Source organism: Panicum virgatum, chromosome 2K (assembly GCF_016808335.1).
Source record: "Panicum virgatum strain AP13 chromosome 2K, P.virgatum_v5, whole genome shotgun sequence".
Classification (NCBI taxonomy): Eukaryota; Viridiplantae; Streptophyta; class Magnoliopsida; order Poales; family Poaceae; genus Panicum; species Panicum virgatum.
Window position 1 is genome coordinate 63,989,891 of NC_053137.1, and position 18,138 is coordinate 64,008,028.

At 52.1% G+C, this 18,138-nt stretch overlaps 2 protein-coding genes across 3 annotated transcripts; one reads left to right on the plus strand and one right to left on the minus strand.

The window, feature by feature from the left end:
- Nucleotides 1–340: 340 nt before the first annotated feature.
- LOC120695584 (leucine-rich repeat receptor-like serine/threonine-protein kinase BAM1) lies at nucleotides 341–8,051 on the minus strand. The gene is made up of 2 exons (XM_039978794.1): nucleotides 6,494–8,051; nucleotides 341–694 (listed from the first exon to the last, which is right to left on the minus strand). The coding sequence occupies exons 1-2, from the start codon at nucleotides 8,021–8,023 to the stop codon at nucleotides 341–343; spliced, it is 1,884 nt and encodes a 627-aa protein (XP_039834728.1). The 5' UTR covers nucleotides 8,024–8,051.
- A 4,275-nt stretch (nucleotides 8,052–12,326) lies between these two features.
- LOC120694480 (protein TIFY 10b-like) lies at nucleotides 12,327–15,261 on the plus strand. Of its 2 annotated transcripts, none has more exons than XM_039977608.1 (6): nucleotides 12,327–12,585; nucleotides 12,855–13,086; nucleotides 13,349–13,475; nucleotides 14,162–14,439; nucleotides 14,556–14,613; nucleotides 14,708–15,261. In XM_039977608.1, the coding sequence occupies exons 2-6, from the start codon at nucleotides 12,966–12,968 to the stop codon at nucleotides 14,826–14,828; spliced, it is 705 nt and encodes a 234-aa protein (XP_039833542.1). In that variant the 5' UTR covers nucleotides 12,327–12,585; nucleotides 12,855–12,965; the 3' UTR covers nucleotides 14,829–15,261. The 2 variants fall into 2 exon arrangements, with proteins under 2 accessions (XP_039833542.1, XP_039833543.1); XM_039977609.1 differs by having other exon boundaries at nucleotides 12,355–12,580; nucleotides 12,850–13,086.
- Nucleotides 15,262–18,138: the final 2,877 nt, after the last annotated feature.

Sequence of the window (18,138 nt, forward strand, 5' to 3'; positions counted from 1 at the left end):
CACCATTCTCCTCAATGTATGACGAGAACCACTCCTTCTTTGGTGTTGCATGAAACGAGCTAGCTGAATTCAACAACCACGCTTCATAAGACTTTTCATTTGATACTGTGAGAACATCACCATCACTATCCGAGTCATCATACTTCTTGGCAATCATCACACTTGCGGTTCCTCCGCCCTTTTTCAGTTCTGGATAGTCAGCCTTTTTATGTTCCCATCCCTTGCACTTGTAGCACTACGACCCCTTCTTCCTGTTGCACTTCTTATCTTCAGCATTGTGATCACCCCTGACTACAAAAGCACTCCCAGAAGAATCTTCAGATAAATTATTCTTCATCCTTTACTCATGACCGAGTAAAGCAGTAACAATTCCATCCACCTTAACATCCACCTTAACATCCTCCTTGCCATATGTAAGTGTAGTAACCAAATGCTCATAAGACCCCGGCAACGAACAAAGAAGAATAATAGCACTATCTTCCTCATCAATCTTCACGTCGACTTTCTCAAGATCAGCAATTAATTGATTGAAGACATTAATATGCTCTGCAAGATCCGACCCCTCCTGCATCTTCAGCCCATAAAATTTCTGCTTCAGGTACAACTTTCGGGTCAATGTCTTGGACATAAACTGCTCTTCCAACTTGTCCCAAATTTTCTTCGGCGATATTTCATCCATGACATGGTACATGATCTAATATGTGAGACACAGCCTTATAGTAGCACATGCTTGCGCCTGCATCTCCTCCCACTTATCATCATCCACTTTCGCCGGCTTCTTTTCGTTGAGGGCCCTTGAGATACCTGTTGAGCCAACAGGTCCTTCACTCTCGTCTGTCACAACCCGAAGTTTCCGGTGCCATCAAACCTCGCCACCTCAAATTTGAAAGCCATCGACGCCATCTGCCTATTGCCACAGATTGTCGAAAAAACCTTCACACACGTGAATTACACGCCTCCTGCATGCCCGCTGCCTCCACGTGTTGAAGCCGCGTGACCCTTGCGCGTCCTTGCGCCCTTGATGAGCGCACCTTGCTGCCTGCACACACGTCGCCCCAGTGCACACGCCGACCGCGCGTGCCTCTGCCTATGTGCCGCCGCCGCCGTACGCCACCTATGTACAGCCACGCCGCTCGCGAACCCCGTCGACCTCCACGCCATCGCACACGACGTTGCCGATCCGTCCGAGCGCCGCCTGCCGTTCGTTGCAACTGCCGCAAGCTGCAGATCACGAACAGCCCAATTGCAATATGCTTGCAATCTTCACGTAGTCTGTAGTTGATTATATAGAGATCAGACCACCGAGTCCATATAGAAACGGACCTTTCCTTGTTTCCAAGATTTTTTTTCTTTTCCGTGGTGTACACGGCAGCTTTCAAAAAATTGCCTTGGAGATTAATTCAATTTGCAACAGGAATCCGACATGCACACGTCCACGTTAATAACCATGCACATGAAATTTCCTTGCTTGTGGCCCCTCCAAAACTCCAACTGCTGCACGTGTCTGCCACGTCTTGTGCCCATGGGACCTACCATGGGGCTCACCTGGTGGACGGTAGCCCTGAGCATAAAAAACCAAGAACCGAAAAAACCGAAACCGGAGCCGAAACCGAGAATTTTGGTTCCTCTTCGGTTCCTGATTCTCAGGAACCGAAGTACTCGGTTCGGTTTTGGTTCTTTACTCGGTTAATCGAGGAACCGAGCTTGTTAAACATTTAGCCCATGTAGACATTTGGCCCACTAAAACCCAACAGTCAAACCCTAGCAAAAACACCCCCACCCCCGCCCGCGGCATCCCCAGCCCGGCCCACCCAACCCCCTTGCCGCCGCCCCCCCACCAGACCACCCAGCCCCCACCCCGCCGCCGCCCCCAAATCCCCCCCAATCCCTAGCGCCGCCCCAGCGAGCGCCAGGTCCCGAGCCCCGGCCCCCGCCCCCGCCCCGGCCAGCGCTCGGCCCCGGCCACCGCTGACGGCCCCTCCCCCGCCGCGGGCCTTCCTCGCTCCCGCCCTAGCCCAGTGGCCCTCGCCCCGCCCCAGGCCCCGCCACCGCCCTCGGAGTTCTCCTGCAGCGGCACCACGCGTCTACGCCCACGGCGCACCACAGGAGGCCACGGCGCGCCGAACAAGCTCCCCGGCAGGCCAGGCGGCGGCGCCGCGGCGGTCCCCTGCAGTCTCCTGTAGGCAAGGCCCCAAGGCGGCGGCGGTCTACTACAGGCAAGGCGGTGTCGGCGCGGCGGTCCCCTGCAAGGCTGCAAGCAAGCCGGCGGCGCGCGAGGATGGAGCCGAGGAGCGGATGGGCATGGACCAGTCGCGGGAGCTGCAGAGGTGTGCGAGCTCGGCATGCTCGGAGGGCATGGCAGCGACGGTGATTTTTTTTCTTCTCTGCCTCTCTGACTGGTTGGTTGGTTCGGTTCTTTCGGTTAGAACCAGAACCGAACCGAATTAACCGAAACCGAATTTGGTCGGTTCTTGCTTATAAAAAGAACCGATCGGTTCTCGTTTCTTAAGAACCGAATTTTTGTGAGAACCGAAGTTCGGTTCCACCCGAATGCCCAGCCCGAGTGGACGGATGCCGCAGGACACCTAGTCCGAGAAAGGCATGTCTCTGATCAATTGAAGAAACTATCAACATGTATCAATTTCCTCCTAATCTGATCACCGGTGCCTCCTCGTCTTGTCGTGCGCATCTCAGATGCAGCTCAGAGTTCACCGAGCGCCTTGCACCACACACGCCGCCACCTGCCCCTAGTCCAGATCGCATGCGACTACGCCGAGCAACTCCGAACCGCTACTCAGTCGCTTGCGATCGCAATCACGTGACCTGAAACAAGCCACCTCCATCAACAGCAAGTCTACCATGACTTTCGCCACCATCGTTGCTGCTCTACTTTGAGTCTGCAATGACCACCCCGAACATAACCAACCGCCCGTCAGTTTGATCACGAGTCGAAGCCGCCGTCTTCATTCACAACGTCTTCCAGCCGCACCGTCGAACCTGGCTATCACGTCTGATCAGCCCCTATCGAACAACAGCCTGCAGCCGCTATCAACCCAATCTCCACGTCTGGATACATTCCTATTGATTGCAGCTCATTGGACGGTTCGAGCCACCTGCCTGAAGTGTCCAACACCACCGATCGAGTCGTCGATCGCCGCCATGCTCTACCTTGCGCCTTGTTCCTCCCCGGACAGCTTGTATGACGTTGCGCGGTATGGAACATGTTCATCGCGCCTCCTCGTGGATCTTCTCCCTGAATCTGGCTCTGGTACCACTTGTTAGAATAATAGCACGGAAACGATAACCCAAGAACGCAGAACCAAATCACAAGATCACACAAACGAGAACGACACCGAGGCATGATGTTTTTTTAACAAGGTTCGGCGATGTGCATACATCCTCGGGGCATGAATACGGGTGCTCCCCCCATAAACAGTAGCTACACCGGCATCCGGGCACCATCGCGGCCACGCCGCCGCCCACACCAGCCGCCAAGTCATTTCACGGTTACACGGTAGTGCCCTCATATTTATGAGCCCTAGGAATACAAAGTACGACCCGAACTCTATCCCTAACCTACCAAATTACAATTCGAGTCCAATTGTAACCAAACTATACACATATTCGACACATATCTAACAAGTTTGATTCGGAATAGGTGAGAACGGTCAGACTTCAGAGCGCAGTTGGATGTGAACGAGACACTTGTACAGAAACTAAGAGAGCCGGCCTTAGCACACTAGAAGTAATCATCAACAATTAGTGGGGGTTTCTTGCAGACAACAAAGACCAGGGTTACCTACAGGTCATTATCAACTATCCACATGTTTCTATGACTAATGCCAAAAGAAAAGATAAACATGTATAAGATCGATGCGCATACATGATGCTCCTGTGTGGTGCACGTACTAATCAACAATTAGATAGAGATAAACGAGGCGCTTTGGTCCAGCAAATCCATCCCTTCTTTACTCCTTTTAAGGAAGCAAGTGTGCCTCCTTTGGCTCATTAAATACGTGATTAGTGGTACGATCTTAAGCTATTGTATCTTGTCAAAGTTGTTGTCTGCCTTCGCCTCACCCAAAGCCAATGCAACAGGGAGAAAATATGCTGCAAGTTTCATCAAAGATGCTGCGATTTGTCGTGAGAAAAGTGCTGCTTATCGGTGCTTTTGGCTTGGTTCATGTACGCGTGCAACACGAGCTCGTTTTTTTAGTAATGGAGACGCGAAGTTGTTCTTCGTTGTCAATTCCATGCCTCATTTGGAATTGTCGGTACCCTACAACTGAGGTACCCACTCCTACTGTGCCAAGACTCGTGTAGTTATCCGTAACTACGCCCTAAGGAGCTGAGCAGCCGGACCCCTGGGGTCCGACTCCATCTCACCGGACCAACGGTCCCGGACCCGCTTCCCGCTTGGGGACGGGTCCGGTGTCACCACGTGTCCTAGAGGTGGAAATGCTCAGTACCTGTGGCCGCAGACCCGGACCCCCGCAGGTGGGTCCGGGACCTCCACGTGCCATCCGGACTCCCGCAGATGGGTCCGGGACCTCCACGTGCTTATCCGGACCCCCGTGAGCTCTCGGCTCAGCTAGCTGATCGGGAGGGGTCCGGAGCCGCCACGTGTCACGCAGACGCGGGCGCGGGCGCAAGCCTTCCGCTGGAAGCTCCCTCACCCACCCGCATTAAGTGCGAGTGGTCGAGGCAGGCTCTGCTGCCTCTGGGCACGGGGCAGCTTTTGTCAGTCCACACTGTGGATCGCCAGTTACCGAGGCGGCTCGTCAGTTACCAAGACAAGCCGTGCGCATGGGCGACGAGTCATGATGACCAGCTACTGACTGGAGCAACAGTGCACGCTGCTACAGTGGACTGAGTCAGTAGTTTGGCGCTTCATCATGACCTCGACGCGCGGCTGCAGATGCTAGACTCTACTCTGACAGGACAGTTCAAGACCATCCCTGGTCAGAAGCTACGCACGGAAGCCGACGACAAGATCTCCGGATCTGAGGCATTTAAGGCCAAAATGTAGTTTATAATACATCGCCGAGTCCACATGTCGGGGCCCCGCTCAGTGTACGTGCTCCCCTTGGACATATAAAAGGGAGAGCACGCCCTCCTTCTAGCAGAGAGATCTCTCAGACAGACTCTAACCTCTCCAGACACACAAGCTCTGACGAACTCTCTCTCGAAGGAAGGCAATACAACACACAGTGGACGTAGGGTATTACGCTCCGGCGGCCCGAACCACTCTAATCCCGCTGTGTTCATCGTGTTCTTGAGAGAGATCTAACTAGGACTAGCTAACCCCCCGAGTACACACCCTCTGGGTTAGGGCGGGTGCCTTCCGCCACCCGGCTGTGGTTTGCAGCATCACGATATTTTAAATGTCGTGGGCTTTTGGGGGTACCCACAGCCGGGTGGCGGAACGCACCCGCCCTTTCCCCGAGGGGAAATACTCGGAAGTGCTAAGCTATTAGGCCGATCTAGCTTCGGGGCAAGAACGCAAGAACACACGGATTTTGAGTGGTTCGGGCCGCCGGAGCGTAATACCCTACATCCACTGTGTGGTGTATTGCACTAGGAATGAATGAGTCTATCCTCTGCCCCCAAGTCCCTCTTGGACCTGGCTTTCTCTAACGGGTGCCCCCTTTTATAGATCAAGGGGTGCGGATACATTGGTCGTTGAGGCCCCGACAAGTGGGCCCAACGTGACTGTGCAGCATACTGTGCAGAGTACTTAAATGGTTACAATAGTTGTGAATCTTTTCTCCGATATGCTTCCATGCCCTGCTGGCGCTCTGACTCAGGGAGGTCTTCTCTTGTCCCGTCAGCAAGGTGTCCGTTGGGGAAACGTAGCTTGCGGCGTGGCCTGTTGAGGCTATTATGTAGGCGTCATAATGGGTGAAGCCGAGCCGTCGTGTCCATCTGTTATGGCAGACTGACAGGCGCGGCGTGGGCGGCGCCAACGGCTCCACTACACGTCTTGGTAATACGCAATCAATAGTGTCTCCTGGTCAAGGACTCGCCTCGGCTTCTGCTATATCAATGCGGACGTCCACCTACCGCAATGAATGCAGTGGTAGGTGAACCTTTAGTATGGAGACCAAGTGGCATTATATACGCGTCTGTGCTTGCAGACACATGGCAGCTCCGGACCTCCCCGGGGCGAGGTGTCAATTCCTTCCCTTAGTGAGGGGTCCGGTTACTATACAGGGGGTCCGGGACCCCATGGGGGTCCGGGACTTCTCGGGGGTCCGGACCTCTACGGGAGGTCCGGAGCCCCCGGCTGTTCGGGCTGAGCGCCTGCTTTTTTCGGAACACGTGGTGCTCCCAGACCTTTCCCAGCCGGGGGACGGGTCCGGGACCGTTGTCGGGTGAACAGGGCTCCGGACCGCAGGGGTCCGGCTGTTTGGACGTAGCCAAGGATAACCACGAGGCTCTTGCCTAGATACAGCAAGAGGGGGTATCCCAGTCCTGGGGTACCGACACATACACGCGCTTCACTAGCTTTCTTCAGTGACCGGGCCTTCAAGATTGCTGCTGCATTAAATGCAATGGAGCAAACCAACAAGCCAAGCACAATGAGGAGCTTGACGGTATTTGTCAACCCACCATGGCCATGGGGAGTGTGATCAGCACCAGCAATGCCGGGGCGGCATGGACCAAGGTATGGTCCACACAGGCCTGGATTGCCAACGAAAGATGTGGCATTGAAGTAGCTGAACTGTCCAGTCCCTGGCACAAGCCCAGACAAGTTGTTATACGAGAAGTCGACTGCGGTCAAGCTCTGCATTGTTGCGATGGATGGAGGTATCTCTCCATCAAGGTGGTTACGGGACAGGTTGAGGTAGTTCAGTATCCGCATTCCAGAGATGGCTGGAGGTATCTTCCCAGAGAGGTTGTTTTGGCTCGAGTCCAAGTAAGTGAGGAGCCCGCATTTCCCAATCTCTGGTGGCACACCTCCCTCAAACTTGTTGCTGCTAAAGTCAGCTTTGGAGAGCTGCTGCAGCCGCCCAATCTCCGGAGGTACATCACCAGAGAAAGAATTCCTATCAAGAAGTAGTTTCTGAACACCAGAGAAGTTCCCAAGGGATGCTGGCAATGCGCCGGTAAGCTGGTTGTTGGACAGGCTGATCTCGCCAAGACTAGGCGCTGCAACACCTATCACAGCCGGGAAATTACCAGTGAGGAGGTTATCTTGTAGCTCAACTTGCGTCAGCTTCGGCAATTCGAAGAGCCCCTTCGGAATTGAGCCGTTCAGGTAGTTCTCCCCGAGACGGACGCGGCTCAAGGACTTGCACTGGCCGAGCGAGTCTGGGATGGCGCCAAACAAGAAGTTGCCCAGCGCGATGAGCGTCTGCAGCTGGCCACCCGCGCAGAGCTCCGGCGGAAGCATGCCGGTGAGCTTGTTGGACGAGAGGTCGAGCAGCTGGAGGCGGCCGTTGCGGCCGAGGCGTCGTGGCACACCGCCGGTGAAGTTGTTCTCCCACAGCTGCAGCACCTCGAGGCTGGGCAGGTCACCGACGAAATCGGGTATGTCGCCACGCAGCTTGTTCCGGAACAGGTTGAGCAGCGTCAGGTTCTTGAGCTCGGAGAAGCTCGCCGGTATCTCACCGGTGAGCGCATTGTTGGACAAGTCCAGAGAACTGAGGCTCTTGAGATAGCCGAGCTCCGACGGTACGCTGCCGGTGAGGACGTTCACCTGCAAGAACAAGGTGTCCAGATTCTGCAGCCTCCCGAGCTCTGGCGGGATTTCGCCGGAGAGCCCGCAGTTGGCGGCGTCGAGGCAGATGAGCTCGGTCAGGTTCCCCAGCTCCGGCGGCAGCCCGCCGGTGTAACTGTTGTAGTATCCAATGTAGAGCTCCCTGAGGCTGGTGAGGTTCCCGAGCTCCGGCGGTATCCTGCCGGAGAGCTCGTTCCCGGAGACGGCGAGGTACTGGAGGCGCGGCCGCCGGCCGTACTCGGGCGGGATCTCCCCGGAGAAGAAGTTGCCGCCGAGGTGCAGGTGGCAGAGCATGGGCATCTACGTGACCTCGAGCGGCAGCGTGGCACTCCGGTGGCCCGCTCTGGCGGAGACCGTTCGCCACGATCGCTCCAAGTCCACTCCGGTGGCCCGCTCCGGCGGAGACCGCTCGCCACAGTCGCTGCAAGTCCACTCCGGTGGCCCGCTCCTGCGGAGACCGCTCGCCACGGTCGCTCCAAGTCCACTCCGGTGGCCCGCTCCTGCGGAGACCGCTCGCCACGGTCGCTCCAAGTCCACTCCGGTGGCCCGCTCCGGCGGAGACCGCTCGCCACGGTCGCTACAAGTCCACTCCGGTGGCCCGCTCCGGCGGAGACCGCTCGCCACGGTCGCTCCAAGTCCACTCCGGTGGCCCGCTCCGGCGGAGACCGCTCGCCACGGTCGCTCCAAGTCCACTCCGGTGGCCCGCTCCGGCGGAGACCGCTCGCCACGGTCGCCTGGAGCCGGGTCCGGAGAAGTAGTGCTGGCTCCCTGGCCGGTTCAAGGTCCGAGCAGCCGCTTAGCTCGGTTCCGTACCCTAAGCCTGCACCTTCGCCGCCCTGCGGAGAGTGCTCTAGTACCTGAACCTGGCAACAAGTGCTACGGCCTTGAAGGGGTCCGGGGCACTCACTCTCAACACGAACACGCCAACGCAATCAGCATTGCGTCACAATAATGGCCCCACCTGCGGGTTCGTACCTCTCCCAAGGTGGGCCCGGGGGCCACTGTCGGTACCTCTGGACTAGGGTACCCCCTCTTGCTGTGTCAAGACTCGTAGTTATCCGTAACTACGCCCAGCGGAGCTGAGCAACCGGACCCCTGGGGTCCGACTCCATCTCACCGGACCAATGGTCTCGGACCCGCATCCCTCTCGGGGTCGGGTCCGGTGTCACCACATGTCCTGGAGAAGGGAGCACTCAGACAAAACAGCCGGGGGCCCCGGACCTCCCACGGGGTCCCGGACCCCATATACTATCCGGACCCCTCGGCAGGGAGGGAACAGACACCCCGCCTGGGGGGTCCGGAGCCATCGCGTGTCCGTAGACGCAGATACGCGCGTGGCTGCCAAGCTTCCCCGGGAAGACTTGGCCACCTACCGCATTCAATGCGGGAGGCGTTAAGTGCGCTCTGCCACAGCAGAGCCCGAGGAGACTTTCGCCAGGCTGTACTGTTGACCGCGCGTTACCAAGGTATACTGTACAGCCGCTAGCGCCACTTACGCCACGCACGTCAGTCTGCTACACCAGTTAGACACGACAACTCGGCGACGGAGTATCATAACGCCTACACGGTAGACCCAACAGTCTACGCCGCAACCTACACTGCCTCAACGGGCGCCTCGCCAGCGAGACATGAGAAGACCTCCCTCGGACAGAGAGTCTACATGACGGTGAAATGTATCCGGCAAAAGATTCTCTATCACTGTAGCACCACTACTGTCTAGTAAATATACATCCTTGTTGGACGCACTTGTCAGGGTCCGACGCCTGTGTACGCGTCCTCCTTGCTCTATAAAAGGGAGGCGCCCGTTAGAGAACGCCAGGTCCAAGAGGGACTTGGGGGTAGAGGATAGACTCATTCATTCCTAGTGCAATACACCACACAGTGGATGTAGGGTATTACGCTTCGGCGGCCCGAACCACTCAAAATCCGTGTGTTCTTGCGTTCTTGCCCCGAAGCTAGATCGGCCTAATAGCTTAGCACTTCCTGAGTATTCCCCCTCGGGGAAAGGGCGGGTGCGTTCCACCACCCGGCTGTGGGTACCCCAAAAGCCCACGACAGGAATCTTTAAACATAAGTTTGCATTGCCCGGTAGTCCGGTATGCGATGTTGATCAAGTCTTAAGTTCAGTCTTCCAAGCCTAACCAATACATGGAGCTTACATCATGCAGCCATGGAAATTTTTTTTACCAAACTGAAAAGGGAAAATGAGTAGCTCACGTTGACGATAGGAGGTAGGACCTTTAGTCTAGTCTTATATACCCAGATTAATACCGCGGGCAAAAACTTATGTTTCCATGCATGGTCCAAAATCTTTTAAATCAGCTTTTGAAGGGATGTTCACATCAACATTACAATGCAAGGTTATTACTCGGAAATGATATTCCTCAGTAATTCTTTTAACCATGAGCCCAGACATTGGAGTTGGGCATCACTCTCGTGTGTCATTTTCCTTTGAGCACAATTCAACTAGAGATCTGACAGCTACAGCCGGGAGAATCGTGGTCTAGTGAAAGGAGGCAAGGAGCACAAGAAAGCAACACAAACCAGTAACAATGACCGAGCAGGGAATGGCCCAAATGCAAGTGGGAGCAAACAATGGCGGAAACTAATCAAACGTTTGGTCATAGAGGTGCAAAAATTAAATTGGCAATCCTTAAATTCACCTTCAACCCTCTTTAATTTAAAAATTTATACCACTTCTCCTATAGGAAAGTGACACTGACCACAGCAGATTAAGAATGCGGCAAAGAGGTGGGTAAAACAGTAAAAGTATTGTCCTTTAATTTTCTGCCACTCACACGCTTCCCACGTCTCCAATTTTTGCTAATCCTTGAGCATTGGATGATTTGTAGGATAGATATAAGCTTTGATCAAGCTGCACCATGTATTTTTTGCTATTTTTATTTGTGTAAGAACCTTTTATAGAAAAAACACATGTACAAAGGAAAACCAGAGTGGGATATACAGAAGAAATGAAGAATTTCACCAGACAGAGATAGGACCAAAAGGATGGTCGTAGTAACAATATCCACATGTCACAACAGGGTACGAAGAGAGCAGGAAGTTTCTTCAGAGGACCGTGGTGACAATGATAACATAGTTAGGCGTGTCGATGTTTCACTTGGGGTAATCACTTGATTTTTCTCTCTCTTTTTAAAAAAGTATCTCAAGGAATTACTTCAACATCTACATTTTTAAATATTATAGTCGCATAATTAAAACCTCTCTAAAGTAACTGTAAAAACAAAAGATCTAAAGAAAAAACACATGGTTAATTGACCATGCCTAGTCCTACACTCCTACAACAAGGCTACTCCTTTTTTTTAGAGGAACAACAAGGCTACTCCTGCTACCCAAGCCTTTATCAAATCCATCAACAGGGTGCAGTCAAACCAAACAAAACCCGGCCCAACCCTGACCCAGCACCAACTCGTGTTACCGAACGCGCTTTTTTCATTTTTATATTTAAAAAAATAAAATTTCAAAAATATATGCCGAATAGGAAAATTTTCAAAAATGGGCGCCTGTCGCCCATCTAGTTGGCGACAGGACTTAAATGTAAAAAAAATTACATTTAGGTCCTGTCGCCCAGGGCGCATTAAACAGTGAAATTGTAAAATTGATATAAAATCGTATAAAAATAAAAAAAAATACAAACTCAATTGTTCTGGATTATATGAAACAAGATCTACAACTTTTGTTACATAAAGTTTTTCATTTGATCAATGTATCTTGCTCTATTTTAAATACTAGTTTAATCCACTTTTGTTTAAATCTCAAGATCCATCCTTTGGATGCATGTCATCTTTGGCCAGAGTGTTACATATGGTGAGCATAGACTTGTACAAAATTGGTAGGCCCAGAAAACATTTCTAGAATAATTTTTTAAAATTAGATCTTGCAATATGTTTAGTTTAAATGGGTTATTTATCCATGCTGCTATACTGAGTATTAGAAGCCATAACTTTTACAGTACCATTATTTTATTTTCTAAGAGCTATAAAAAAAGTTTGGTAAATTTTAGATAAGCACAACTATACCAAATGAATTATTTCAGATTTTTCTAGGTACAAGAACTATTTTTCTTGATTTAAATACATTAATCAAATGAAAAACTTTATGTAACAAAAGTTGTAGATATTATTTAAATAAATCCAGAACAGTTGAGTTTGTATTTTTCCGATTTTTCTACGATTTTATATCGATTTTACAAGTTCATTGTTTAATGCGCCCTGGGCGTCAGGATCTAAATGTAAAATTTTTTACATTTAGGTTTTTTTGCCAACTGGATGGGCGACAGGCACCCTGTCGCCACCCATTTTTGAAAATTTCCCAATTCATCATATATTTTTGAAATTTTGTTTTTTTTAATATAAAAATGAAAAACAGCTTCCCGAACAGTCCAATCGGCCCACCCCACCCGCGATCACGAGGCCGCCCCCCCGCTCCGCTCCAGAAGAAACGGGCACATGGGCAGCACCGCGGGCCCCACCACGGGCGACGAGCGGGCCCCACTCCCCGTCCAATCCGAAGCGAGCGCTCGGTGGACGCAACGTCCCAAAAGGAAAAACTTTTTTCCCCTCCTCCCCTCCCGTCTGGCCGTCTCCCGAAACCACCGCCTCCGACCGCCCACACGAACCACGTGCGAATTCTTTCCGAGCCATTATGGCGCGCCCTCCGCCATTAAACTACTCCTCCCCGCTCCCTCCTCCCTCGCCAGCGAAACCATAAATCAATTCCCGTGGTTTTTAATCGCGGGGGATTTGTATTCATTACGGCCGGGAAAACTGGGGTCTCCTTTATAAGCGCGTCGGGCGCGGCGTGCTCACACGAGGCCGGGGGAGAGAGATAGAGAGGTGAAGGGTGCGTTTGGTTACCTGCTTCTGCGCGTGCAAGCATCCGCAGATGCAACCCCTTGCTGTTTGGTTGCTGTGAGCCAGGCTCTGTGTGTACAATGCTGGTGTTTGGTTGCCTGCACCGAGGCAGGGAGCAAGGCTCGCACGATGTTTAAAGCACCCTCAGCCAGGCTTCGCAGATACGAGCAAATTGGTCGCATCTCGGGAGCTGGGCTCCGCCGGTGCTGGCTCACGCAGCCTGGCTCGCGGGAGAAGTGAACCAATCGCGCCCGAAGAACCGCCGCTGCGAGAAGCGAGGATAGCACGAGCTGGGGCCGGAGTTGGAGGCGGCGGCGCGGGGATTTGCTTGAGGGAGGTGCGGGGAACAAGGAGGAGAGAGACCGTTGATGGCGGCGTCCGCGAGGCCCGGGGAGAGGGCGACTAGCTTCGCCGTGGCGTGCAGCCTCCTCAGCCGCTTCGTCCGCCAGAACGGCGCCGCGGCCGCCGAGCTCGGCCTCGGGATCAAAGGTGAGCGCGGCCGGTCCAGGGTTTGGCTGCTACGGCTGGTTGCTTTTGGGGGAAGATTGCAAAAAATATTTTTTTGTGTGTGGGGGGCGGGTATGCCATCTGCGTCTCGATTCCTGCCGGAAGTTTCTGTTTTTTTTTTTGGGGGGGGGGGGGGGTGTGGTGTGAGATCTGAGCTGAGCTTCAGTCCTCGGGGCCCAAATTGACGCCTCTGGGCTTGAATTTTCCAACTCTCTGATCCGGGGTTGGCTTGGTTTGGTTTCAGGTGATGCCGAGCCGCAGACGATGAGCTTGCTGCCTGGAGCGGAGGCCGAGGAGGCGGAGAGGAGGAAGGAGACCATGGAGCTGTTCCCTCAGAGCGCCGGGTTCGGCGTGAAGGCGGATGCTGCTAGGTACGTACAGTACTTCTCTAGATCGCACCATGTTTTTTATTTCGTTCTAGCCTTCTAGGTGTGTGCAACAATTCTTAGGTTCCAGTAGCTAGCATAACACGAACATGATAGTTGTGCTGTCTCATGGACAAAAAAGCTAGTATTTGACTCTAGAAGCCTCGCAATCCGAGGTTTTGTGTTTTCTTCAGTGATACATGCATGTTGCAAGGTGGTCTGAAGTCGAGTTGAGCGATATGTTCAATCTCGTTTTTGACAGAGTTGGGTACGTGTGTAAGCATCCTTGTAGTTTTATCTTGTCATGATATTCTATAGTGAAAGCTGTATCTTTGTAGTTGGAAGAAGCTATTCCTGCTTTGTTAAAACAATATGTTCTTCAAGATGAAGCAACAAAGATACATTTTTACCCTAAAAAAAAGATACTTTATTTTTTAGGCGAAGCAATCAACCCTGCTCATTTTTTATACTGTAGCTAATGAAACATGAGTTCATTGTTGATAAGACTTGAAAAACAGTTAATCTGGAGTTTTGCCATCCATGTGTGATGTGTCAACAAAGATGAGGTCTTTCAACCACGAAAAAAGGGTCTGTTTGGTAGTGAAGATATATTAGGCAATCTATATGCAAAACTGAAGTCGTGATCTACAGGCTCCTTATACTTCTTAGTGTTCCTCTGTAAATATTCTCAGGGAGCCAGAAAAGAAAGATAAATCTCAGCAGCTCACCATCTTCTACGGAGGGAAGGTGCTGGTGTTCGACGACTTCCCAGCGGACAAGGCAAAGGACCTGATGCAGCTGGCCAGCAAGAGCAACCCAATGGTTCAGAACGTTGGCTTGCCTCAGCCCTCTGCACCCGCAACTGTCACCGACAACACGAAGGTCCACAAGGCCATGCCTGCCCCTGTGAGCAGCTTGCCTGTTGTTCAGGCTGCTGATGCTCAGAAGCCTGCTCGTACAAATGCTTCTGGTACTCATTCGTTCCTATTGTTGCTGTTGGGCCATTCATCATTTAAGCTTCAAAACAAAGATTGGTTAACTTTGTCGCGCTGATCATTCACCAAACCCGTTTCTTCTCTTTTGTAGATATGCCTATTGCTAGGAAGGCGTCACTTCACCGCTTCCTTGAGAAGAGAAAGGATCGGTAAGCAGCTGTTGCTGTGATTGTTCTCTTAATATGTTCATTCTTTTTTACCAATCTTGTATTTGGACCAAATTTCTTTCTTATTGTTCTTCAGGCTCAACGCAAAGACACCGTATCAAACTTCCCCTGCCGACGCCACACCAGTCAAGAAGGAGCCTGAGAGCCAGCCATGGCTTGGACTAGGACCAAATGCCGTGAAGTCCAACCTGAGCTAGCACAACACTAGACCAATAAGATGGCACCTCACCAACCTTTGCATAAGGTTCTGAATATGCTTGCCATTAGAGTAACGAAATCATAAATATTCTCTCGTTATCGTGTTGTTTAGAGCTTTCTTTAGGTCGTGGTTCTACGTCCTCTTGTCACATAGTTCTGGATGTAAAGAAAAAGTAACCAGTCATGACCATTACCGAGAGTCCGAGAGAAGTTTTGGTTTGTTAACACACGGCGACTCTGAATTGGCCATGCTAAGTAAAATGATAGTGCAAAGAGACCTATATGTATTTTTAATGAAACCTGGATCGTTTGGCTCTAGCCTTGATGCATGCAGAACAAGTGATTGTAATGGATCCAGCGTATCATAAGACTAGTATTGTTGTTTTCTGATCACATGGCTTGATTGCCATGTTTATATGGATTCTTGTTACACCTGCTGTTGCAAATCTTTGGTAGTTTCCGGTAACTGAAGCAATCTGGTGATGTAAAACTACGCATAAGTAATTTGTTGTGTTTTTGTTCCTGTTGAACTATTTACATGCCTCTCCAGTATAGTATAGGGCTTGTTCAAAAGAAATAAAAATAAAAAACAAATAATAAAACATGATATCATAATTAATGCTACACTTGACACTGTAAAAAACAAGAGTAAGTAAACTGTATCTGAACCATGGAGTAATTTTACCTTGCTCCTGACCTAACAATCATGCGGATGGATAGATTCATAGCGGCAGCACATGAGTCAGAGCCGGTAGGTTGAATGGCGTTGTCCGGATAGCCGTCTGAGACTGAGCTGAGGAAGAGGAAGATGCACGGGCAGGACTCGTCGCTGGTGCCGGATTCTTTAATCAAAAGGCTGGAGCACATGTGAGAAATAGGGGCCCTGACAGCAAAAGCAAAGCGAAATACTCCAAATACTCCACGGAAGAAAACAACGGGAAGTTGTTTGGAAACTGCGTGGGGACGGAATGACCGGGGGACACCCGAGCCCACCTCGCCCAACTTGCGGCACTGCGCTCAACTTGCCTGCAGTATAGTAGTATTAACACAAGACTTTGAGAGCCCTTGGTGGGTGCTGTCTTTTTTCAAGCCTTTTTCCTCGAGCTTTTGATTGTTTCTTGTGGAAGTTTCGTTCTCGTGGCTTTGATCATTGCCCCTCTGACTGAATTTCGTCAAAAGGGTTTTTTTGCTGGGGAGGTTTTCACGGACCGAGTCGCTGAACCGAGGAAAAACATTGCAGGGTTCAGGGATTCAGGCAAGTTCAGTACTAGAATACTCGCTTCTGGTGCTGTAGCAGAGAACCAGAATTCAAAAACCTTTTGGCAGTTGTGCAGGTTTAGTTTACCTGGAGCTTGGCTTGTGTGTCACTCAGCTTCATGGCGTGATGCGTGTGACCAACCACCAGAAGTCATCCAAAAAAGAGGAAGAGCCATGTGCGAGTTGCTCACATGCAAAAATCTAGTGAACAAAAAACCGTGCACCGTCCGCTGGTCCAGGGCGCCCTGGTTTTCAGGATGGCAACGTTCTTGCTCGCTCGTACAGTACTGAGACTGCTCGATGGATGGACCTCTCGCACCCAATGGCAGCCATCCGGCAGAGGTCGATTTCACGGCGCGAGCGCACGGGATCGGAAAGGGCCTGCCTGGCCTGGCCTCCGTTCCATTCCACTGCGTGGACCACCGCGCCGATCCGATCGGGAGCGGCGACTGCCGACCAACCAAACACGCCTCCGGCTCCGGGCGAGAAACAAAAGTTGCCGCCGATCAATCGAGCTCGCTGCTGTTCCACGACGAAGTCTTTCTGGAGATGGATCTCTCTCCGGCAGTACAGCCGTGACAGCTAACGGTGTGGTCCTGGAACGCCGTTGCAACGGAAGCAAACAGCTAGCCGTGCGTCGGCAGAGCAGCGGAGCGCCGCGGCAGGGACGGGACGGGACGGGAGCTTTTGACGACGCCGACGGCCGGAGGCGCGCCAGATTTTTTTTTAAAAAAAAAGTTTTCTGTGTCGTGGTCAATGGACATGGAGTCGTCGGACACGGGATAAAGGCCCTGTTTGTTTCCGCTTTTCTGGATTTCGCTTTTTTGAGAATCAAGATTCTGAGATAAGCCAGCTGTCTGGAGAATCGGCTGTCTGGATAAGCCGGGTGTTTGGCAATCCTGATTATTTGATGCCGATTCTCTGAGTTGAATGATAAAAGGTCTGAAATGCCCTTGACGCTCATAATATCTCAATTTTGTACTGAATACAAACAAAATTCAATAATTCTAATATTTTTGAGTATCTTGACTACATAATTATATTACAATTAGATCATGAATTATAATTCACGCAGTTAGAATAAGAAAGTAAACAATCCAAATTTTCATGAATTAATCACAAAAGCAGCAGTAAAAAAGCTTACACAAAAAAGATGCATACAAGCACCAAATTGTAGAAGTCTAGAACAGAAGCAACAATGAAGCAACGGAGTACTAATTGTACACGGCACACAGACAAGCTTTCGTAGGTCTTGAGGGACGTGGAATCGACGATGCTCGCTTGATTGCTTCTGAATCGACGAAGCTTGCTTGCTTGGTCGACGGGACGAAGGGGCCGGCGGCGCTGCTCCACCTCGGGGAGGGCAGGGGCATGAGTCAAAGCGACGGAGCTGCTCCACCTCGGGGAGGGCAGGGGCGTGAGTCATCGCCTCAGAGCCTGCGGCGTTGCTCCGGTCGGAAAAAAAGGGCCGGCGTCGCAGATCCGGGCGGTGGCGGGCTGATGCGCAGCGGTGCGAGCCGCGGAGCTGCGCCAGGGGACACGGGGCGCCGGATGTCGCGGAGCTGGGCCAGGGGACACGGGGCGCGAAGGGGGCCGCGACTCCTCGAGGGCGCCGCAGGAGGGGGGCGGCGGCGGCGCAGGGACCGCAGCGCAGCGTCGGAGGGGGCTGCTGGCGGTTGGGAGGCGGCAGATCTGAGCTCTGGGAGCGGGTCGCTCGGGGGAGGGGGCACTCCGCGCTCGAGACCGAGAAGGGGTATCGGGGGGTAGGGGAAGGAAAATCGCCTCGCTTCTGGGATGCGCGACTCGCGGAACGCGGTGGAGAAAATCGCCTCTCACGTTGTATTCACGATTCGTGGAGAAGCCGCGGCCCAAATAATCAAGCAATAATCAAGCCGTTTGGGTGGGATTATGGATTATTTTCATCCAGAATCTGATTATAAGCGGAAACAAACACCCCCAAAGAATTCTCAAGCGCTTGCTTCGCTTCGCTTGCAGAGAATTGAGTGACCCTGACCAACATCCGTGCATGGGCAGCACGCAGGAATCCCTCGG

Coding starts and splice junctions, on each gene's coding strand:
- LOC120694480 (XM_039977608.1), top strand. CDS start 12,966: ATGGCGGCGTCCGCGAGGCCCGGGGAGAGGGCGACTAGCTTCGCCGTG. Junction 13,476..14,161: donor GTGAAGGCGGATGCTGCTAG/GTACGTACAGTA, acceptor AAATATTCTCAG/GGAGCCAGAAAAGAAAGATA. Junction 14,614..14,707: donor CTTGAGAAGAGAAAGGATCG/GTAAGCAGCTGT, acceptor ATTGTTCTTCAG/GCTCAACGCAAAGACACCGT.
- LOC120695584 (XM_039978794.1), bottom strand. CDS start 8,023: ATGCCCATGCTCTGCCACCTGCACCTCGGCGGCAACTTCTTCTCCGGG. Junction 695..6,493: donor AGAAAGCTAGTGAAGCGCGT/GTATGTGTCGGT, acceptor CTCACATATTAG/ATCATGTACCATGTCATGGA.